This window comes from Ambystoma mexicanum, chromosome 12, assembly GCF_040938575.1.
Source record: "Ambystoma mexicanum isolate Mex_15411 chromosome 12, UKY_AmexF1_1, whole genome shotgun sequence".
NCBI classification, from domain to species: Eukaryota; Metazoa; Chordata; class Amphibia; order Caudata; family Ambystomatidae; genus Ambystoma; species Ambystoma mexicanum.
The window spans coordinates 1,161,137,867-1,161,162,817 of NC_090936.1; the positions used below are offsets into that span (position 1 = coordinate 1,161,137,867).

The 24,951-nt window shown below is 45.2% G+C and overlaps 1 protein-coding gene across 2 annotated transcripts in view; it reads left to right on the forward strand.

The window, feature by feature from the left end:
• Window positions 1-24,951, forward strand: part of GNS (glucosamine (N-acetyl)-6-sulfatase) — a 465,071-nt gene that overhangs the window by 29,632 nt on the left and 410,488 nt on the right. For both annotated transcript variants that reach the window (XM_069629767.1, XM_069629768.1), the window contains exons 2-4: window positions 2,828-2,887; window positions 5,570-5,773; window positions 15,595-15,660. In XM_069629767.1, coding sequence (XP_069485868.1) covers window positions 2,828-2,887; window positions 5,570-5,773; window positions 15,595-15,660 — 330 coding nt within the window. The remainder of the gene's footprint in view (window positions 1-2,827; window positions 2,888-5,569; window positions 5,774-15,594; window positions 15,661-24,951) is intronic.

Genomic DNA, 24,951 nt, shown 5'->3' on the forward strand with positions numbered 1-24,951 from the left:
ATTCAAAATGAGGCGAAATTTTCACAAAGGTTTGGGGACCAGAGAAACCCTCAAGTAAAATCCCAGACCCAGCTGTGGAAGAGGAACTGGCATGATAGCCGCCTTCTGCAACAATTCGGACAGAGCCATTGTCCTAGCCAATCTCTTGGGCAGAGAGCGGGGGAACAGCAGTCCGAGCAATGCAACCTTGACATGGGTACATGGGGAAATACACACGATAACCCTCTCGGACAGTGTCCAGAGCCTAAGAATCCAAGCACCACCAGTCCCATATCGGGGGAAAAAACTGCCAAAGACGCCCGCCCACCGGCCCGCTCAAACTGTCAGGACTTCTGAGCCGGTCCTGGACGAGAAGAGCACAGAGGACCATGGCCCCCTCTGGGTCTCCGAAAGAGCGGGTGGAGGAACCAGTGAACGACTGTCCGGTCCTTGCACACGCACCAGAAGAGGACTTCTTGAATGTTGAGGAAGACTTCTGTCGTAATTTATCAGCTTGTTTGTCAGCCCAAAATACTTTATGCACTTTATCTCCAAATAAATCACCAAACAGTTTGCAACTGTCAAAGGGAAGCTTAAGGGCAGCCACCTTCTGCAAACCCTCAGTCTTCCAGTCCCGCAGATGAACATGCCTCTGGGCCGACACACCTGCACCCATACCCATACCCATAGCCATGGCCGAGCCCCACACCCCATCAAACGCCAGATCAGACAGAGTTCAACCTGCCGCTGCATGTCGGCTAGGAGCGGGGCACAGTCAGAGCAACTTTTTGAAACTACTCTGCACCGTCTCTGCAGTGTAGGAGCCATAGACATTCGCCCTGAGGGCCAGATGTGCACCAGCATGAACCTTCTTCATGCTGGATTTCACCCTACGGTCCACCGGGTCTCGGACAGCTGCCTCTTCAGCCGACAGAGGAGCGACCCACCAGTCTAGCAAGGATATCCTAAATTTCAACAGCATCCAAGAGCAACTTCTCACTCCTCTTCAATTGGTATAGTTTGGCCATAAAGCAGGGCATGGCAATCTTCTCCGGATCACGCCAATCACAAAGGATTTTAGTACGGATGTCGGAGACCAAAGGCAACCCCATCCTCGGGTTATGCCTATACTGTCTAATTGTGGGGTCAGTCCCATCCTCCTGCATCAAGGACTCCGAAATACCCCATACTTGAGTAAGCACCTCCTCCACCTCTTCCCTGTCGAGATATTTCCACGCCACATCAGCCGACGAGGAACTGGAACTGGCTGAGGAGACCACCGCCTCAGAAGAGGAGGATGACAAAGATGAAAAACACTGGTGCTTTTGCCCATGCGTGTGCCCATGACCTTGAAGAAGCAACTTTTTAATGTCTTTCCTGCTGAAGGAAAAACGTCTCGACTTTTCCCCCTTTCTTGAAAGATGATGCCCAGAGGAAGTGGACAACAAGGAAGAGCAAGGTGCCTGAGCTTTCTGGTGCATATCACCATAGTGCAGCCAATGGGTATAACGGCACCAAACTGGAAACCGGAACACACCCCGAGCTGTGCACTCTTTATACAAGGCCCAGGAGAACCACCACCAGTTAGTGCAAACAACCACTCAATCCCCCTGGCAACCGGCAGCCACAGCAGCGCCCTTCCAAAGTGTTTGAAAAATCCCTAGAGGCGGTGCCAAACCGCCTCCGGAAACCATACAATCTGCCACGAAGACGGCCCCAAGCGCACGCGCACGATCACGAGGCAGAGAAACCTCATGCCAGCTCAGAGCTGAATCTGGGGCGAGCACAGGACCCCGACTCACAGCTCAAGGGTGCAGCCCCTTACTTCCTGGCCCGGGTCTGAACGACCCAGGGTGGTGATGCCTGTAACGCCGGCCACAATGCCCCGCATATGACCGGGAGAGGCTCTGTGCTTAACCGGATGTGCTTAACCGGATCCCAAGCCCTGCAGGGGAAATGTGGAGCACGCCACACCTTCAGGTAAAACTGAGGCCCCACCACTCAGCCCTGTATGGGGGCCAGTACACAGAGCTCCCCAGTGTCCCGCACCCGGAAAATAAAAATCTGCCTGAGGCAGGAAAAATTAAACTGACAGTTGTCTGTAAAGAGGAGGAGTTATACAAAAAGAAGAAATAGAAGGTCCTGTGTCGGAGGCGGGGGGGGCGCAGGAGGTAAGAACTGTGACGAACGGTGGACTTGGAGGTAATGCTGAACACTGAGGGTTTGGTGGCTAATCAACCTATCTCTTTTCGGGGTAGCAATGTAGGATCTTGTTTAGGTACCGGTGAAGTATTCTGGAAAGAATAAGGAACCATTTAATAAACTAGTGCCAAGTGTGGGGTCATTTAAAGTAGTGTTTGCCAGGTACTCCCACATTACTTCAGGGCAATGGTGTCTTTGAACCTACTCTTAAGTGTCTATCCCTCTGTTAACGTCAGTAGCATGTAGAAAACATAAATTCAGTTTATACAGGAGGAGGAAAAACTGGAGAACAGATTTTAACCTAGTCGATGACTGTGTTTAAATTGAGAAGGAATGCTTTTTTTTTTTTTTTGTTTTTTAATGCTGCACATTTAATACTGTTAATGGTTAGTACCACTGAGAGGCTGATAGCAGTATCAGATGGCATACAAACAAGTGCACTTCTACTTTTCCAAGGATCGTCGATATCCATGCAGTGAAAAGTGAATGTCTCTTAAAGAACAGCAAGGTCTAGAAAGTGCTAGAACTCAAAATGTGCATGTGCAACAAGTGGTGTTTTTTTTCTCGCAAGCTGATGTACAATTGAACCATAATATGATAATAATTATGTACCGAAGTACTGACGTTGTTGCGGTCTTTTTCACAGACTCCACTAAAGAAGACAAAAGCCCTTATCGCTGAAGTCGGGGTGACTTTCTCAAACGCAGTAAGTGTGAGGGATTATGCACCATTACGCACATTTGATTATTGCTCCCTTATATAATTAAGCTACTTTAACTCAGTCGAAAACCTTTTTTCTTTCTGTAATCAAAGCGTTATTCTGTTGTCTTTCAAAGTACATTTAGTGGTTCTCTTATTTTGGGAGTTCATGTGATACTATCAGGCATTTATATATCACAACCTTCACCGTTGGCATCAAGGTGCTGTAAAATGCAGATGGATAGACTAATAATTACATGAATAAAGGGGATTTCAGTCAATCCTTGAATAAGTTCAAATTCTAGGTGCTTTGAAGAGAGAGAGGGAGTGAGTTCCAAAGCTTTGGGCCAGCCACAGAAAAAGCACTTCCGCTGCAACGTTCAAGATGATAGGATGGAACCACCAAAAGCAGTGAGGAGGCAGAGCGTAACAATTTACCCGGACAATAAGGCATATTTTCTTTCCTGTAGAGATTTACAGCCCTTTCTATGCTAGTCATGATAAATGAAATGGAGATTTAAAATGAATCTGAGCTGTAACGGGAGGCCAGTGAAGGTTGAATCGAGCCGAGGATACCGGCTGGCTGTAGGAGATACCCTTGGCCAGACGAACTGCAGCGTTTTGCAGCACCTGCAGATGATTAAGTAGATGGGAGATTGGGAGAGAAGTGTAGTGTTACAGTAGTCAAGGCTTCCGTTAATAGTGGCATCTATGACCACGGCATGAAAACAGTCTGGGATGTATGGCACAACTTTCCTTAACTCTTTTAGTTTGAAGAAGCCAGCATTGCAGATGGAACTAACCTGGGCCTCTGAAGATGACGAGACTGAGATCTTAATTACCTGCATTTTTCTCTGTTTTAGCCGGAGTAGATAAATGACCCAGAGCCAATGGCCAGATATGAGTAGTCCACAGAAGGGATTGAAGCTGGTGGACCCACTACTAAGACCACAGTTTTCTCACCATTTACTTTCAACCAATTGGAGCCCATCCAGTCACCAACCGCCTCAAGAAAAGTTCTCAAATATAAAGCCGTACCCTTGCGTTCGAGATTGAGCCGGAACAGAAGTTGCGTGTCCTCCGCATAGGAGGAAAAATAGAAATCTGTGCATAAGGGAGGCCAATGGCTGAATGTAAATGTTAAAAAGCAGAGGGGGGGCGGGGAGTATAGAACCCTGGGAGACGCTGCATGAAACCACCACCGGGGAGGATCTGAAAGAGGACCGAGAAACAAATAGCGAGTGAGATGCAAGAAAGGCCTGAAACTATTCGAAAACTGAACCAGTAATACCGGGTTTTCACAGCCTAATGGTACTAAAGGCGGTGGACAGATCTAACCGAATAAGGCCCGCTATTCCGCCTTGATCCCCAATCAAGTGAAATCGAGTACTGACGCCAGCACAGATTCTGTGTCTATGAGGGGGTGGAAGCCTACCTGGAAAGGATCCAAGACATGATGATCTTCCAGGAACAACCTGAGTTGATGGGTGACCACGGCCTCCATCACTTTCATGAAGAAAGGGAGTACCGACAAAACCAGTAGGGAGTATGGAGTAGGGAGAGTTACTGAAAAAACTAAGAAAGAATATGGACAAAGCCAGGCATATACAGCAAAATGCAACAAACAACGTGGAAAAAGACTGATTAAAAGGAAAGCTTGCAGGCAAAAGTGGAGGTGATTCTGCATCTTTCTAACAACCAGTGCACGCCTCACTGGAGTGTCAAAAGAATGCCTTGAAGTGCGATGGAATAGGCATCTCACAGTGAGAGACCAGGTTTCTGATCTCCCAGACAATGGCATGCATCTGATGCTGTTGGAGTGCCTTGCAAGAAGCCCTTCCCAAAAGTAGATCCTGCAAGTGTTTGGTGGGTGGGGGTAGGATTATCAAAAGAAATAAAGGGACATGAGATTGGGTACCAGAAAAGGCGGGGCTTAAATTCTGGAGATCGGTTGAACTAAAGGTGTCTGAGACAAATATCCTTTTGTATGGGATAGGATATATTACATTGCTGCTGCTCTTTACTTGGATTTGCCCATGCTTGGATTCCTGAAACGTTGTCTCCTAGATGACATGTTTAAGTGCAAAGCCTACAATCTTGCTAATTTATCTTTCTCATCCATGGCTTCTTCCTAGGGCGAGGGGCACAGAATTTATAATGCGTTTGACAATAAATTTGAGTTCAATCCCAATTCTTACCTCATGTTGATGTTTAGTATTGAAGGTGGGAAGAGGCCTGTGAAAGCAGAAGTGCCATTAATATCTAACATTGATCCATCTTCAAAACGTAAAATTAAATATTCAATTCTAAAAGCAAGGGGCTTTGGGATCTGGCTAGTTATTTTATGTTTGAGTTTTGGGAGGATCCCTTGCTAAAAAGCTATTGTTGCAGGCAAAACATTGTTGCTTTAATAAATAATTCATACCGATCCCAACCCAGACAAAATGTAAACCGGTTTAACCTGTATTTTCCCATATCTCTGATAGTGTAATACATTTCCTCAGTTTACTGACTACACACATAGCTCACTGACTACACACATTCTGATTTCATTAAAAATATTTAATTGACTGTGATCTCGTCTTCCAGTATACGTGAGTGAACATGATTTTGACAGCCTGAGGTTTTGCATCAGAATTTAAGCATGCATGCACCATCAGTAACCAATCCCTTTCCTCTTGTTGTACAGTATGTATCCAGTGCACTGTGCTGTCCAAGCCGATCCAGTATCCTGACTGGAAAGTACCCACATAACCATCATGTTCTCAACAACACCCTGGAGGGAAACTGCAGCAGCAAGGCCTGGCAGAAGACCCAAGAACCTTTCACCTTCCCAGCACTTCTCAACGCTCATGGCTACCAGACCTTTTTTGCTGGGAAATACTTGAATCAGGTAGCATGCAATTCCTTTATTTTATTATTTATTTATTTTTTGGTCTTTTACTGTACAGTTGAGTTTAATGTTACAACTTTTGCTGTATTCACGGGTGAAGGGCAATATTGTCTTAGCCGTAAGCCCCAGCATGCCCCCACAGTTCTGCATTAAATCCTGGGGCTGCAGAGTCTTCTCAGCCACATTTACAACTGTGAAGTCCAAGAACTCCATGGTCACATTGAGATTTACAGGGGTCTCTAATGATCTCCTCTATTGCATTCAATGGTCAATTGCCACATGCCCTTACTATTTCCTCCAGAATGTCTGCCGTCTTTGTGTTTACCACCCCCCCCCCCTTATTTGGCAAACTCTTGGAGAAGCTGGACATCTCCCAGCTTATCCAACACACTGAATCTGTTGGTTGTCTCCACGACCACCAGTCTGGCTTCAGAGCTGCAAGAGGTACAGTAACTGCACTCCTGAACACCTGTGAAGATTTGCTCTCTAATCTCGATTCCAACACTCCTCCGTTCTCATCCTTCTTGATCTTTCCTCTGATACAGTCAATCATGCCACCCTTATAAAGCTGCTCCGTGTTACCCTCTCGGACCTAGCTCTGGACTGGTTGACCTCCTTCCTCTCTGACCGACCTTCCCAGGTTCAACTGGGCACTTTTCTCTCCTCATCTCACTCTCCACCTGTGGTGCCCCTCGGGGCTCTATCCTCATGCCTTGGGGTTTCAACCTCTACCTTTCCCCTCTAGCCCATTTGATCTCTGCCTTTTCTCCTAACTTCCAGTGTTATGTGGACGACGCACACCTCTCCTTCAAGACTCCCTCCTCTTACTCTCTCATTCCTGATTGTCTGCTATTCAGGCATGGTGCACTGCTAAAGGTCTCTGCCTTAATGTCAGTAAGACTGGGACCCTTCTTATTGGGTACTCCACCTCTTACACTCTGGCCTCCCTCCATGGGCCACATCCCCTCACACTCCTGTGAGGCAAAAAACCTTGGTGTCGTCTACGATTTCTCTCTCTCGCCTGCTCTCCTCACATCACAGACCTTGCCAAGAAGGCTCACTTTCAGCTGCACCTCCTCAGAGTTGTTCTCCCTTTCCTCACCTTACCCCAGAAACTCCTATATAGAGCTCTGTTCCTCTCCTGGCTGGACTACTGCAACAGCCTCTTCCTCAATCTGCCTAACTTCTCCCTTTGCTCCCTTCAATTTATCCAGAATAGGACTGCAAGACTTATCCTTGGCCTCAAGCCCAGGCGCTGCATCTCTCCAGCCCTAAAATCTCTCCACTGGCTCCTGGTTGCTGCAACATCCACAAGGGTTTCTTGGGCCTGGGACCCCTGCTACATCCAACTCTCTCTCCCTAAATAGCTCCCCGCTGGAGCCCTTCGGTCTCCTAGCTCCAACTCTCTGCAGATCAGATGCTTTTCCAAGCCGAGAGCTGGGGGTAAATCTCTCTACTGTGCAGGTGCCTCCCTCTGGAAATGCCTCCCTGCCCCTTTCAGACTTGAGCCAGATCTCCATAAGTTCTGGAAGCTTCTCAAGATCCTCCTTTTCTCTTCCTCCTTCCCTCTTCCTCCTTCCCTCTCCCACCTGATGTCCCCCTCTGCCTCTTCAGTGACTGCCTGGTTCCCCAGATTCTTACAGGTCACCGGGCCCTACTCGACCAGTCTACCCCTGCACTTCATCTACCCGACCCACGTCACCCCCAACTTGCACTTGCCCCTCCGGCATCCCTCCCAAAGCACTATCATGGCTGGGCCTCCACCCCTTGAGCCCTTCCAGTCCTTCCCTCACACTTGCACATGGACCACCTTCCCCTACACTGTCTGCTTTCCCCTAGCCTCCCCTGGCATTAAACTTCCGACCTGACCGACACACCCTCCCACTCCACTTCCTGTTACTGCACTTGCACGTACCAAATGTCACAAGGCCTAGTAAGACCGTCTCTTCTTCATCCCACCCTCCTTTGTCTTGTTGCGCCTTGAAACACCTTGTGGATAGGCGCATTATAAATACCCAATTAATCAATAAGCTCTCCAGAACTTAAAACTCGACCCTAACCACCTTTTTGGCACTCCTTAATTTAGTTCTAGAATGTACTTCAGCTGTCTCGCAGACGTACTGTTTTCTTTTCCCCAGGACAGTTGCTACACAGACTCAAGGAAACGAAAACCAGGGGCACCCAGCAACAAACTGGGCCCCAGAAAGAATTGGGACCCTGACAAGATCCCATCAACATGATGGAGTGCTCGTGAATTAAAGCACTGGATGTGCAATGTCCCTAGCGTGAAGCAATTACGCTATGGCACAGTGTCAACGGCAACCAGAATAGACAATCTAGGTGGTTGTTTGAACTGACCGGCCTGGCATAGTTGTAGTTTCTGGCTTTGGATCTAACGCCTTAAAAGACAGCTGTTGGAACACTAGAGGACCACCTTTCCAGTGCAGGGATTCTTAATAAGACGACGATGGAGGCCACCCTGCATTTGGATTGGGTACTTCCTATGCCCCACACTTGGGTGCGGAGACTTACTTGCTTGAGTTGCAATTAATCCACTAGCAGATGTACTGGTGCTTGTTCTAAGCATCTGAGATCCTGAAGAAAGTGGTCACACCCACATAAGCCACGAAATTGGTCAGCCAACACCATTGAAGGATCTCCCAATAATTAAGGGACACCCGATAACAATACATGCAGTCTTCACAAATTAATGCTTTTAATATTTTGTAGTTCAAGAAAGCGGGACAATAAAAGTAACCCAAGCTCCTGCTAGAACTCAGCACATTGGACACAGTGCAAAGTGTCTTTTTGTGCCTTTTCAAATCAGCTTTCTGCGCAATAGGGTCAGCCTCTTACTGTCCCCTCACTTAGATAGGTGGCTCACCACTGGCATCTAGGGATATCCACCACATTGAGGGTACAGTTTGTATGGGTGGAGGCTCATTTTGTTTTCAATACTATTATATGCTAAATCATACCAGTTGACTTAACCTGTACTATGATTGTGTGAAAACAGTCACTACCTGGACCAGGGGCTCATCTAGCATTACATTCCTGAACTGGACATTATTTTTGCATAAATATACTGGAGTAACAAAAAATCCATTATTCTACTTTTACATACTAATTTAGATGATTTAAAAAAAAAAAATCTTATTCTCTTGTTATAAATTACCTAACTCGTTTTAAAAGTCACTTTTTATCTGTGGCCTGAATCTGAATTTTCTTCTTCAATGCTTCTGTAAAACCTATTTGGGCCATTGTACGCCAAGGGGCATTCATTTTGTTACACCAAATACTGCTTTTCCGTTAGCATGAAAGCACTGATTTGGTGAACTAAGCGCTCTTAAACTTGTTGCAACGTGGATGTCCTTCATAGTATGTATTCTTGTTTTGTATTGAGCATTTGGATAGTTTTGTCTATAGCAGGTTCTAATTACAAGTCTGTGGAAAGGGAACTACTCAACCATGTTAGAATGTTGAGGCCTTGTTGGCCTATTTTTATTTTCTGTAATGTTTTGCAATTTATGAGAAAATAACCAGGCTTTGAATTCATTTTTACTAAAAATAAACTCGTGGACTGATAGTTTTCATTGGTGAATTTGTCCTTTCATATTTGTGCTTATTAGGAGTTGCAGGGAGTTGAGTGAACTCCCCATCTTGTGATGTGAAGGAGGCAGGCACCTAGGGACTGGGTCAGTCCATCTGCTTGCATGTGTACCTTCCAGGTGGTGAAAGGAGCGGGATCCTGCAGGTTCCCCACCCCCACCAAGGTGGGATATTACATCCTTCGTGTTTCAGATCCGTGTTTCAAAAAACACGCAGGAAAAAGTAATGTGATTCCTAACACAACCACAGCCCAAAACTCTCAGGCATCATTCTATGATAACTCTCTAACATCCAGGGTGTCCCGGGACACGCTGCATCCCTTGTCTGCATATGTTAGACCCCTTCCAGCTCATTAAAGAACAAAACCTGGCCTGACCGTTAAAGCATTTGAAAAACGAAGAGCGAAGTGTACTCATCTTGAACAAAGATGTTCCCAAACTCGCCAAATGAGGCATCAAACCACCGCCCCCCATGATTGGTGAGAAAAGCCACAGAATGCCATAGATCATTTCCTTGTAGCCTTGTAAGCCACGAACGACCGCATAGGCAATAGAAGGATTCCAAGATGGCAACGATGCTGCGAGCCACATTTAAAGACTTGGAAGGGACAGGCGAGAGAAAATTGCGTAATTATCAAATGCCTGGAGAATCGGGTACAAGGATTTACATATGTTTTATGGGAAACGCAAACTTAAAGCTCTGAAACAAACCTATAATGGCCCCTGCCAATTCCAAGGGATGAGAAAAGTACCAAAACATTGGAGGAACTATAAAAGGTAAGAAGGTTGGAGAGAAGATGGGGGAGAAGGATACAGAAGGATGGAGGGAAACGGACATGCCTCCCGCCCATCCCCTGATACACTGGAAACTGATGCCTAGAAGAAGTTAGTGCACTTCTTAGCAAGCATACAGCAGTTACTCACCTAATCGACCCACGGCAGTGGATGATGCTAGAAGACAGGCAGTCTTGGTAAAAAGTCCCTGAGCCAAGCTGAAGGGTTTCCTAAAGATTACACCTCTGGCAGGGGGTGGTATGCCTGAAAGGCACCCTGAATGATGGGAGGGTGGGAGGGCGCAGAGAGAGAGAGAGATCCACGTTGTTGGGAATGGTATTAAGAATAGGTGAAGAACGTTGCTTTGGATACCTAGAGAGCCCTATTAATTTGCTTTAACTCAACCCTGACAATGTATGCTTTAGGAACATCCTAATTGTTTGTAGCAGTTTCCATAGTTCCTATAGGTATGTGATCCAACCTCTTCCGTGACCAAATATTAAATAGCTATCCTTTTGAATCGTATTTGTTTAGTGTTGCATGTCATTACTCTGCCTTACCACAGAGTGTGTTCTGGATACTGTAATGAATCCAGGCTATTCGTCCACTCTCCCCAAGGGGCAGCCACACCCTTTGGCACTAGGGAGATAAGCTGTTTAGTTTAAGGCCCCCTAGGCAACAGGGCAAGAAGGATCCCACTGGGGGTAATCCCCACCGCCAACCCCTTTAGAGGACGGGCAATCTCTGAACAGGGATGTTATTCTCCCTTGTCTCAAATTGCTAACATTTTTCTTGGTTACATGGGTGTTAAACTGTGTAATTACATGCAACTTCCTTCGTAAATGGCTGACATGGTTTCTAACCCTTTTCAGGCACCATCCATGACTCGGAAGAGAGCGCACAGGCTAGGCCAGCTCCTTGGCAATGGGAGGATAAAGACCTAATCAGCATTAGAACAGAGCAGCAAAATAGCCTGCACAGCTGCAGATGAGAGACCTCCTCCTGGGAGGTGTAGCAGGAAAACGAAAGGCTGCTCCCGGTGTGGCAGATCGAAGTGCAACTAAGCCCATGGAACGCTAGACAACCCTGCTGAGACACAGACCAGAGATGCCTTGCCCAGGGGAGTCGAGCAGGGGGAGAGGGATGCCTGATCCGCTAACGAGCAGCGTGTTATGCAGAATTATATGCAGTACTCTTTAGGAACACCACACACAATTAAGACTACAAGTGACGGTACAATTTCACCTTTGGTACAAGCATGTACTACACAGTTAAAGTGGTAGCAGTAGCAGAGCAGCCAGACTCCTCTCAAGAGTAAGTGAGCAGTATCAAATAGCTACACAAAGGATAGCAATTACTATGATTCAGGCAAACACTGACTCAAGGTTTCTAAGTAAAAAAGAATATATATTTATTTACTCAACAGTTGTATAACATTTCACTATTATAAGCAAGTCAAAAATCACAATCATAAATGCACCACACCCCTTCCCTTAAATTCCAGACAAGTTAAGCTCACAAAATGAAGTGGGAGCAAAATTGCACTCCAGCAATTTAAAAGGGAGGGAAAGACAAAGTTATCAGAAATTAGAATCAAACCATCAGGTAAGTACTCAGGGCAATTGAACAAGAGAGACTACAGTGAGGAGTTCAGCTAGAAAAGGCTTAAGGCCAAAGTCAGTGGATCAAAAGTCTTTTGCTCAAGATCACACAGTTCAGGGTAGTTTGCGGTAAAGTTTGTGGCACAGATTCCGGACGAGGATGGTTGATAGAAAAGTTAGTTCAAAGAGAAGAGCAGGACAAGCCCTCGGATTGGAGAAAGATTTCACACTTTCAACGCGCTTGAACATAACTGACAACCGGATCTGCACAGTACCTTAAAATGGAGAGGGAGCTGTAGCTGCGGCAGACGTTCCTGGTGGTTCCTGCACACTCACGGTTCCTGAAGCGACTGTCGGACTGACATGAAGTAGGAAGACTGGAGGGTCCTGCGCCACCCAGGGAAGAAGCCAGCAACAGAGCAAAACAACAAATAAAAAGTGCGTTCCTTAAAACCCAAGCAGGGTCCGACCTTTCTGACTATCCGGCCCACGGTAGCTCTGTACAGCGAATTCGACCCGAGGAGGGGTCCTGGCTTGCAGTTTGGGCGAACTGGTTGGTCCCACCAGCTCAAGAGAAGAAGTTTCCTGGAGGATCTCCTCTGTCATTGGATTCTGGAGATTCGGACCTGCAGCAGAGCTTCACTGGTCGGTTAAGTCGTTGTAGGGGTCCTATTCTTCCAGTTCCTCATTGGTTCTTTCGTTCCAGTGGCGACTCTGCTTTTTATGCAGTTATCCCCCATTCATACAGCCTGGCTGTCAATCACACAGCAGGGTGGCTGGCCTGGCAAGGCCAGTCCCGTTAGCCAATCGGACAAGAGTGCGACTTGGGTTACCAAGGGAACCCATGGCATGGGGTCCGAAGATCCCTCCCTCACATCCTGCCTACCTAGTTTTCAGGCACCTTAGTTTTTGTGCAGAAACCCACAAAAAGACAGCGAATAGAGGAATCCTCCCCGGTTTGGCGCGCAGAGAAAAACACAAGAAAGACTTTAAAAAAAAGAAATGGCGACTAAACGCAGCCGGAGCCAAAATAAAATGTATTTGGTCAAGCGGGTTTATGTTCAAGGCTAATATAATAGCCCAAAACGATACCACGTTTATATAAGATAATCACGGTAGAAAAGTTAGGGTAGCCACTGCCACCAGCCAAGTCTTAGTGTAAGAGACACAGACAAAAAGGGATAAGAGTTAACCCGTTCCAATACTCCATGTTAGATGCGGTGTACTGGGTCTGTGGCTTAAAGTGACTAAAGTAAAGTTAATGGCAACTTTACCCTTTTCTGGGGGACATTAGTCAGCCCCAGAAAAATGGTGTCAGTGGGAAGTCTAAAGACAACCCTGTGTCACAGCACTGAAGGTGCTGTGTAACACACAAAAAAGTGGTGCTCATGGAGTAGGTGAGGCTTCAGAGCCCAAGAACATACAAAAGGCGAAAACACACACAGCAAAACACATGTAAGAGTGGGGAAAAGGCTCACGCTTTTACCAGGTAAAATAAATCCTAGAAATCCAGCAAAGCTGCTGAGGGACTCAGTAGTTAAGGGAAATTAGCCATTTATGAGAATTCTCCCTAACACAGCGCAATAAGGAACGACACTGAAGCCCCGCAGGAGGACAGCGAGAAGGGAGTGCCAGCTCCATGAGATGCAGACTACTGGGAAGAAGCTGGAAGGGAGAAGCTGCATCAGCCTACTGGAATGCCCACACACATGTGGACCAAACCTAGACAGAAGGTCCACGGTCGATCCAGGAAACCAGGAGGGGGGCGTAAAGGCCCAACCAGAACCCGAGGCGGGCTTAGGGAAACTGAACTCGGTAGGGGTAACAATCGGGAGAGAACTGAAGAAAATACCACAAGATTCCTTGGTGGGGAGTCCAAGGAGAGTATCTGGTCTGGAGTTATGAACCACAGCGTTACCACAAGAGGGAGACAAACACCTGGTTAACCCAGGGAGAGAGATTTGGTGTCCTGACTTGAACTGGGCAAAAAGGATTTTTTTCCGATAGCGACATCAGGGTGGGGTCAGAAACCACACACCATTCTTTTGCTTGGGCAAAGACCCTTCTTGTAACTTTGTTAAAGTTGGGATTTTTTGTTTATAGTAGTAAGGACAGCATTGGGACTAGAACAGGTTTCTGGATGGCAGGCATTGCTCATTTTGTAGGACAACCTGATGAGCACTCTTTGATTTCTTTAATTTCTTTTAGATTAGGGCTAGATTACCAATAAAGAAATGCCTAACCCAAAATGCCACCTTGTCCGTCTCTTGATTCTAACTTGCCACATTACCTTGGGACATTTTCAGATTTGTGTATCCGTAGAGCATGTGTCACGAAACAGTACACATACTCTACCAACACATCACGCTCACAGCACACAGTGCATATGCCTTGTCTTAGTGCTTCTTCTTACGTTACACTTTGCAATGATGGGATATGTTACACAGTTTCCAGTCACTTCGTAATACTGCAACGCTGGGCTTGCAATTTATGGTCGACTTGTCCAGGACCACCTTCGGACTATCCACTGACACCTCAGATATTCTAAACCATAGAGCCACACTGCATAACATGTGGTGACAATTCTGCATGGATAGACATGCACCATGCACTAGCTACTAATGCAGTAAACCATATGCCACGCTGCAGTCACACAGTTTGTATTAGCATTACTAGTGTGGTTTGGGTACCTTGGGAAGTTTTCAGATCTTCTACCCACAGAGCACATGTCACAAAACCGTGCATTACAATTCTGACCGGTACTGTGAAGAGGTAGTCGGTTATGTTCTGCTGATTTGTTTATGCTAATGTTCATTTGAAAATTTGACACATGTCAAATATTTACTATCTTGCAATGTAGTACTGAATTACATTTATTATGCACTATGGACCGGATGGAGGAAGCATACCCATGGCAGTGCCCTGTTGGTCTTGCTCAAAGTGAATATGAACTGCAAACTGACCTTCCAACCTACCACCATAACCGACATCATTTCCCTTCATACCACCCTAATACTAAACCACTCCACGTCCGATGCATGTGCCTACAACACCAAAGCACATGACATGCATGCATTAACCTGTTTGGTAACAAGTGCGATTTTGTTTGTTGACCCAATCTGTCTGCAGTGGTGTCATCCCACAATTTTTAAAGTGGAATGTTTGACAATTTTATTACATGACCCTATACATACATAAATGTTAGATAGGCAGTTGGTGTGTAGGGGTGAGACAAGGGGGTAGTCTGAGTGGGGGTGGTGGGGTGTGCTTATGGGCGGCGGGGGTGGGGGGGGTTCGTCCTCCATTCAGGGAAAGAGGATGAGGATTATATGGCCTCAGTGAAATTGCCACAACCAAATCACTTTAAAAATCGTGGAGATGAAACTAAATCTACCCATTCCAGGAAATATCTCGGCCAGATCTCGGTGAACACAAAGCTGCCTAAACCACCTAAAAGCTTATACGCCCTCAGCCCCCATTTATTAACAATGCACTTGCTCACCTCCCTGTTACTTCTACTAACTTACCCCACCCCAACTAACTCCAACCCAACTCTCGCAGGTCTCTAAGCACCAAGTGGCCATGAAAATGGCAGAAGCCCTACTATTTAACAACCAATAATATAACATCCATACAATAAATGGTGAATTTTAGAACTGCAGTATTACCAAGTATAAAAAATGGTGTTAAGCTAAAGAAGATGTTATGCCTGCTGGTTAACTCTGCTGGCATGAGTATTTCGAGTTGTTTTCATGTGTGGTCAAGAAGTGATTTCCTTGCTGCTCCCTGATCATGTCAAATGACATTACTGTTTGTGTCTTTGTTTTTTTTCTTTCAGTACGGAGATGAAGATGCTGGTGGTTTAGAGCATGTCCCTCCTGGCTGGAATTACTGGTTTGCTTTGGTAAGTGGCTGGAAATTCCCATCACATACACCACTGTAAGGTGATCTCCATGAATGGATACCTGATTCAGCTATAGAATTGGTTTTAAGAATGTGGGAATGCGATCTAGTTTTCATCTGCATTGAAAATGGCACTGTCCTGGGTTACATAAATTGCCTTATTTATTTCTATGCCATAATTTGTTACCGTTTCTAGTTACACTTGCTAATACCAGTTGTCATTTGGTTATTCAGGCTTTGTTTTAGTTCTGTGACATAGGTTAAGTGGGTAGTGCAGTAGTTGGGGGGCCACTTGCAGTGTGATGCTTGTCCGAGGGTGGTCTTGGGACGAACCCTAGCTAGCATTGTTGTGCCACAGGCAGGAGCAGGGTATAGGGAGAACAACTCCACTGCCCATCATGATCCTGTAAACATAAGAAACCATATGAAAAGCGATTCTGCAAACACTAAAACAGTTACAGGGTCTCCAGGCCCTTTAAACACAGGCCAATGGTTCCCAAAGTGTTTGCCTCTTGTGAAAATTCACAGAACCAGGCTGCACGAGAGGCCAGTAACAAGGAGATGTCCCCACTTTCGGAAGCTGTGTTCCAGATGCAGGACCAGGACTCCCTGGAGCTCTAGGAAGACTACATCGCTGATGCAGGACCCGTAACTGGTTGGGCCCACCAGGAGGAAAGTCATGTCGAGCGATCGGCAGAGAATTGCCTAGTAGTGGAACACTACTGTCCTGTGGTGGTCCCATTAACAGTCCCCTAGTGCACCTCTGTAGCCTTTTTGTTTGGCTCTGTTGGCCAAAAGAAAAATAGCTCTAAATCTACTCCTGAATGCCAAAAGCCTGGGCTGAGGGGACCCATGCCTCCTAACGGAAGGACATGCCACTTCAACTCTGAGCGGCTGTTGCATCATGGACAGCCCATCTCTGGTAAAGCCATGATTCGCTCTAGGTTTGAAATGTGTAATTGGCTGTTTGCAGCCCTACAAGTCCTAACCAGTTTCATTCATACAAAGAGACGCATAGAGCCTGTGTAAACATTGCACATATATAGCTGCAGCCTTAAAACCTATGGCAATTGGAGGACTGGGGTTGCGCTGTTTGTGGGGACCCAACCTTTCCATGGAACTTTGTGGAAGGAACTGGAGAAGTTGAGATGTCCCTATGGATCCTCATTTCTAGCGGTGCTCCTTTTTGGCAAATGGAATTGCAGAGCTTCACCCTCCAGGGGGTCTGGAGTCTGATCCCCTGGTGGGTGAAGCTCTGAATCTCCCTTTGCCAAAGGAAATCCTGCTTGTCTCTTCCACCTGTTCCCGCCGGATCAAAAGAAGGATCTTATAACACTGCTCCCCTGTGTTCACCTCTAGAAGCTCTTGGACCACGGTACTCTCCGAAACAGAAATGAGTGCTGTCTAAACCGAAGGGGCAACCAGAGACTTTCCACCATCTACAAGATCACTTTATCCTTTTATTTTATATCAAACAGGGGATTATGGCTTTTATTGGGCTCCCAGGTCAGGGTTAGGATTTCACAAAACAGTCCGTCTTCCTTTAGGACTGTGGCCTCAGTCTTTCCCCTCTCTTGATAGTTCAGGCACGCTTTCTTGGCTTAAGACGGTCATTCTCGGTCTCTGGCATTTATAGCGCTCCTCACTATTCTCTTGGGCTTCAGAGTCTTTCTCGTCGGTTTTGTAGATGTCAGGCTCTGGTGTTGGCCCACCTACACTCTCCTACCACCTACCTTTACCTGGTATTCTGAAGTCAACAAACGGTGGTTGAGCATCAGGCAATTGTACATATAGGGAGACCCCTGGGGTTATTGAGCTTCTCCTTGTGGTAATGAATACCTTTGCCTGATGGATTTACAAGATCTTTGCTTGTAATATGTTGGACCCTCCTCCACCACTGTATGAACTTTTTTTGAAAGGATATTCAGACAACTGCCTTGTGGCGCCCTCTTTTTAGCACTCTCACCAATTTGCCCTTTGCTGCCTTCTCCATTTTCCTCCCTTCCTTTCCTTCCTTCCCAGGAAGATTTTTGGAAACTGCTTGTTGCGGGCTCAGTGGGGATCAGAAGATCAAACCACTTGTGTTATGAGGGTGTGGGGGACAGCAAGCTTGTCCAGAATACTATGTGGTAACATAGCCGAGCAGTCTGGCTTCACTCTTAGGTGGGGAATGGATTGATGTCTAGGTACAATTAGGCACACAACAAAGAACACTGCATATAATCTACTGACAATGTGCATGCTATTTATTAAAAGTATTTATTTTACATTTATAAAGCGCTCACACAGCCCGCAGGCATCGAGGCGCTGTTACGGGAATTGCTTGTTTTTCTTAGTTGCGTAATCGTGTTTTTAAAAAAAAAAAGTGTCTTTGTTTCGTATTTATAACGTGCTTAAACACCCAGAGGTTTCTAAGCGCGGACCCGGGGATTGAACCTGTTGTTGCTTCGTGTCATCTTGCTTCCAAGACGCGCACGCTGCCGCTGAGCTATCCTCCCGGTACAATTGAATTATAATATAATATTGAAGTATTGCACTCGTTAAGACCCTGTTCAACTTAGTCCTTTCAGGTAAGAAAGAGACACTACAGTATGTGTGTATGTATGTGTGTATATATAATATATCTTTGACAATAAACGTTGTTAAAGGGATGTTATGGTTCAGTTGCCCTAAGAAACCCCTATCAAATTTGGTGCAACAAGTACTGCAAAGGGACATTAGTTACTTTGCACTAATAACAACCTATCCATATTATGTTTACAAGTAAAACCGAAAACCCCCAGAAATTCACCAGTTATGGTAAGCTAAGCAACCATAACTCATGCCACTACTGTGCTCTGCTAAGACTAACACCCAGGACATCAAAGATGACATCACAAATGTCATTGATGACATCACTGATGACATCACATATTTGGGCCACTTGTTTTTGTTCACTGACATATCTAGGCCAGGTGGTTTCGTTCACTGACTGGCAGAATATTAAAATTGAAAAAGTGCTATACGTTAACAGTGTCATATGTTCTTAAAGTACGTTACTTTGGATTATAGTCTCAGCTGATGGTGCACATACATGGGGGCGGGGGGAGGGAAAGCAGGCCTCAAACACACAATTCATTTGTATACATGAAGGTAAACTGTAATCTTATTAACATTTTATGATGATGCCGTTTCTTTCTTTCTTACTTTTGTTTTCCCTGTATGTGGCTATGATTTGTATGCACTGTGGTTCTTCATATGTATTGTTTTTACTAGCACAAGTGTAGTAAGTCTTGATTTGTTAGCTACTTATTACATGTTTACCATTACTCAAAACTCACAAAAGTTAGCATTCATTATTGTACATTTCAACATGACAAGCTTATAAATATTGTACTTCTATGGTACATGCTGCAGCCATTGCCTATGTTTATATTAGATTAGGTTGCTGTATTAACAACACTCCAATGCAATGCTGTTTACAGTACTACATTATTTAATACATTAAATAGTTAATGATAGGTCTCCCGATCACCCCTCACATCTTATTACCAACATTATAAACGCAGACCCTTGTAAGGACTTTTCATCAAAATTATTTTGACATGTGATGTCATCAATGACATTTGTGATGTCATCTTTGTCTTGTGTGTTAGTCTTAGCAGAGCACAGTAGTGGCGCAAGTTATGGTTGCTTAGCATACCATAACTGACAAATTTCTGGGGGGGGTTTCGGTTTTACTTGTAACCATAATATGGATCGGTTGTTATTAGTGCAAAATAACTGTAATGTCCCTTTTGCAGTACTTGTTGCACTAAATTTGGTAGCTGTTTCTTAGGGCAACTGAACCATAACGTCCCTTTAACAATGTTTGTTTTTTGTCAGTGAATTTCATAGGTTTTTACTGGAGAAACTTAAGCATAATGTTCCTTCAGCAATTTTTTTTGTTCACTGAATTGCATAGGCTTTTACCAGGATACCCTTACTTTTTGACGATGTACTGTACAACATACTGAACCTGTGGGCACCATGTTAATGCGCACAGCAGTCTTGGAGTATGCATCTGGTCGCGGACATCTGGTGGCATCCAACCCGCTCAGAAAGGCAGGGGCTCTCTTACATAGTGGTACCAGCAAACACAAGGAACATATGCAAGCGGTAGCATGTTCATGATTTGCAAGGGAACATAGAGTAGGTCTGCAAAATGTGCACTTATAAAGCAAACAGCGGAAAGGCATACGGAGTACACCATAACGGAATGCACCAACAACAGAAGTGACGTCTCCCTTCAACAATCTTACCTCACTGCTACTGTGCATGAGACCAAAGAACGAACGGCCACAATAAGGACGGGAAAGTACCTAGACCAGAACATCACCTCAACGTAGCAAGCACACTACATTTTGTCTGATAATTGCGCAGGTGGTGCAGTATACAATGGTACAGAAGCAGGTTTTTTTTTTGTGAACGTAGCAATGGCAAGCACCTTACAGTGGCTGGAAGAACATTTCCCTCATGACACAATGACTTGCGATACTAACCCCATTGCTACTCACTGTAGTGTAAAACGTACATTATGTAATATATATTGCTTCGTGTACACCTAACACATTTTCTTTTCTGTAACAGAACATATTGGAAAGGAAAGCCAGACAGCATAAGCGTCACCCCTTCCACAACATCATACAGGCATATGAAAGGAAAGACCTCTGTAAATAGCAAAATGGACAGGCTGGAAGCCAAAATGGAAAAATTGGTGAAAAATTGTGCCGCCTTTGAAACATGGCGTACAAGGGTATACTATGGACAAAATAAACCAGCACTGGCAGACATGCACGTGTCCCCTTCCCCATGTTACAGGCCGCCATCCCCTCAAAATCTGTGTGATGGGAGACGTTACGGTGATACCTCAATCTCTTCCTCCCCTCACAACCAACTTGTGCAATTCCCCACAATAAGTATCCACTTCTGCTACCCATTCCCTTTCTTAATGGTGTGTATGAATGTGTGCAGGTAAACGTTGATATTTTAATTGTTACTGAGTGAATATGTGGTATTGTTTTTTTTTTTTTTAATGGCGTTCGGACTCAGCGGCACACAGTCCTCTTAGGAATGACCGCAATTAAGGAAAAGGTAGGTGTCCTTCGGAGACCGCACCTGCCCGGCCTATCCGCAATGACAATGGAGGCATCCATACGACGCCACCACGATCCGCATGTCTGCATGTTGTGCACCACCTACAATTACGTGTGGGAGCGTGCGTTTGTTCATTATGCAAGTACACGCATGTGTATCTGTGTCCTGGTAACCTCCTCTGTACAGCATATGCGAACAAACTTTAATTAGGTCGATACAAATAAACATCCCACCTGCTATACGCTATGAACACCCAGCGTCTCCCAAAATGGTTGGCGCACGTGTGTTGCACTATTATTCAGTAGAGAAGTGGCAACGGTGTCCATAGGACACCTACGCACATGCGCACAACGTATTCCGCTCAAAACGCGTCCTGTAGACACCGTCCCAAAGGAGCACAGTGGCGACGTCACCGAGCGACCGCAGCCATGTTGCACATGGGCCCTTATTTCGGGGACACGATCCGGACCCTCGGACAGTGGAAAAGTACAGTGTGGTGCAATGTACACAGTGTTTTTCGAAAGTACACGCTTCTAAACACACCACAATGTGACGTTGCACATGTATGTATGTTTTTGAACAATGTAGGCCTGCTTTCTGGATGCAAGTTCTCCATAGCAGCCCTACAAAAGGCCACACCCCAGAGGTGCTCTGCAATCTGTTTGTAGCTTTTCAGAACAGTGTAGCAGGCCACATAGGTTTGCCCTGTAAGTGATGTTGGACCAAATCTGCTGTGCTACATTACCTTTGCAAGAAATAGCAACCATGTCAGCCTGGCTTAGTGCGCACAGTAATGGAGAAAAGTATGAATGGCAGTTCCTGTGACCCACACCCTCAGGTGCGAGAGTCCCCACTGTCCCAATCCCATGGGTAGCATGCTGAAAACCGTAGAATGTGCACGTGCGTTTCCCCAAGGACAGCGAGGGCTGTGCCCCAATAAAGCAGAAACATTCCTTTTTTCATTTCCACTTTCTTCTTTCCTGCACGCCGTCATTGCGTACTGTTGCAATGTTCCACACGCATCCACCAATCACATTGAAGAGCTCTCCATGTAACAGTATCAGTTCTGTAGAACAGTCCTCTGCGTACACACCACGCACAGGAACGTTATTGCGCAATCCCTCTGCCTCCATAGTCCCATTTCCATGGCCGCCATCCTCAAAATCCCCAGATTTGCCTTTCGTGCTGCATGCAAGTGTGGGGGAATAAATTGCTGCCAGGGTAGGGGGAGTTAGTTTTAAGGGGCGGCTCTGAAAAGAGCCTTTATTTGGTTTTTTTGGTGCTTCCAGAGAAACCGCTTTATTTATTTGATTTTGTGTTTTCTTGTGCTCACATTGTTACAGTAAACTACAAAGCATCCTGCAAATGGGCAAACAAAACAGCATTACCAATGGGCGGCAACGAAATGCCATTTGCTTGTGAAAACTCTGCATTTCCACAACTAATGAGGTCATTGTTGCAGAAGAACATCCCACCAGTGGACACAAAATTGGACATGCCTCTGTTGATGAGACTCCTTCCAACCTCTGGCTCCGAACAGCATATGTTAGCATTGCCCTATACTCTTTTTGGTGTTATGGATGAGAAAAGCACCTGGACAGTGGAAAAAAAGCCTCTTCACTACATTCAGCAACCTCCTCAGTCGACAGAACAGACCTAACCAAGCCACGTAACCCAAATGCAACCCCGTAATGCACGACGACAACATCAACACGAGACAAAGTGGCCAGGCCTCTGTAAAGTGCATTCATATCGGCGAAACTGCGGTCATAGACAGCGCTCCACAATGCGTCCACTCCTTCCAAACTAAAGTTGGCATACTTGTGCAGATCTATCACAAAGGCATCACCCAAAGTCAACACAATGCGTTTTGCCATGTCAGCCAGCCTCACTACGCAGAGTAATGTACAACAGTATGACCGCCCCTTCCTGTGAATCACACTGACAGTACCTGATTGCATAATCCCCACAGTAATTATTCTGCAGGGGAAACCCCACACTTTGGTGATATTCCCTCCTACTAAGTGAGGATATGAGATATATATTTCTACAAAAGGAAGGAACAGTCAACACATTCCCCTCCGATAGCAATTTCGAAACACAGCCCTTGAACAAATATAGGCTGCATTCTGTGTTTCAAATCATCATCAGAAAACATTTTCTTCACAAAATATCATTTTTAATATATTAATCTTTTGTTAAGCACAGGTAATACAAAAATTATTAAAACACATATACACAACACAGTCATATACAAAGTAAAAACACTACCACCTCACAGTATCGCAACTAGTATGCTGAAATATTCAACCAGCATACCACACTATTGGCAACTCAATAAATCTCATTTTCCATTGTGTGACAAAGCCCAACTTATATAAGTTTCAGTCCTCTGTGTTCGATGTAACCGGACATTCATCAGGGGCAGAAGTAGTCCTGTGCTTTAGGTAGAATCTTCCTATTCATACACCAATTGCTATCTCTAAGGATGAAAAACAAACAAACATATCACTAATACGGGCATAATAGGTTAAATTTATACACCATAGCCAATCCCTCATCACCACAAGGGTATCAGATATACCGTAAATCATATACCTGAACTAAGGTATCAAGAACTACATGTCTTGTACCTAACAAGTCAGACACATTCTGACTCTTCACTACTAGTATAGGCAGAAAACACTATAGAGTACCGTAATTAATACTGATAGGGCCAATACCCCAATCATAGGTAATTGCAACATGTCCAATAACGTGGGAGTCATATTAGAATTAAAGATTTTATAGCAAAATTACTCGGCAGTGTGTTTATGCAGCCCAATGGGTCTGCCTAATCCTGGAAATTCTCACCTCCCTCGGGCTATTCCAAGAGTCCTCCCATCCGCAGTCAAAGTAGCGTCCTGAAGAAACTGGCCTCTTTCCTCTATCTGGCAGGGATCCCACTGGTTCTAAAACAAATGAGACCCAAGTAAGCAGCACATAATGGAAACCATGTCAGTGAAGCACTCCCTGACACAATCCTCAATTACTCAAACCAATATGACGTGGCGCTCAACATATCCAATAACGTGGGAGTCATATTAGAATTAAAGATTTTATAACTAAATTACTCGGCAGTGTATTTATGCAGCCCAATGGGTCTGCCTAATACTGGAAGTTCTCACCTCCCTTGGGCTATTCCAAGAGTCCTCCAAACTGCAGTCAATGTAGCGTCCCGAAGAAACTGGCCTCTTTCCTCTATCTGGCAGGGATCCCTCTAGTTCTAAAACAAATGAGACCCGAGTAAGCACCTCATAATGGAAACAATGTCAGTGAGGCACTACCTGACACAATCCTCAATTACTCAAACCAATATGTCGTGGCGCTCACCTATTACGGGAAAGTTGCCTGTCCAATCATGCAATAAATGTAGAAGCCTAGAATCCAAATGCGGCAACCAGCGGACAAAAACTCTGTTTTTACCGGCGTTCAGACGTTCAAACAAGACCATAGCAAGAAGAACATCTACAACGTCATGACGGCATCGCGCTGATTGGCGCGCGATGACGTCACACGTCGTAACATACGCACAAGCCAGGCAAAGTCGGGCAAAAGAGAACTTCCAGTATTGGGCAGACCCATTGGGCTGCATAAACACACTGCCGAGTAATTTTGCTATAAAATCTTTAATTCTAATATGACTCCCACGTTATTGGACATGTTGCAATTACCTATGATTGGGGTATTGGCCCTATCAGTATTAATTACGGTACTCTTTAGTGTTTTCTGCCTATACTAGTAGTGAAGAGTCAGAATGTGTCTGACTTGTTAGGTACAAGACATGTAGTTCTTGATACCTTAGTTCAGGTATATGATTTACGGTATATCTGATACCCTTGTGGTGATGAGGGATTGGCTATGGTGTATAAATTTAACCTATTATGCCCGTATTAGTGATATGTTTGTTTTTCATCCTTAGAGATAGCAATGGGTGTATGAATAGGAAGATTCTACCTAAAGCACAGGACTACTTCTGCCCCTGATGAATGTCCGGTTACATCGAACACAGAGGACTGAAACTTATATAAGTTGGGCTTTATCACACAATGGAAAATGAGATTTATTGAGTTGCCAATAGTGTGGTATGCTGGTTGAATATTTCAGCATACTAGTTGCGATACTGTGAGGTGGTAGT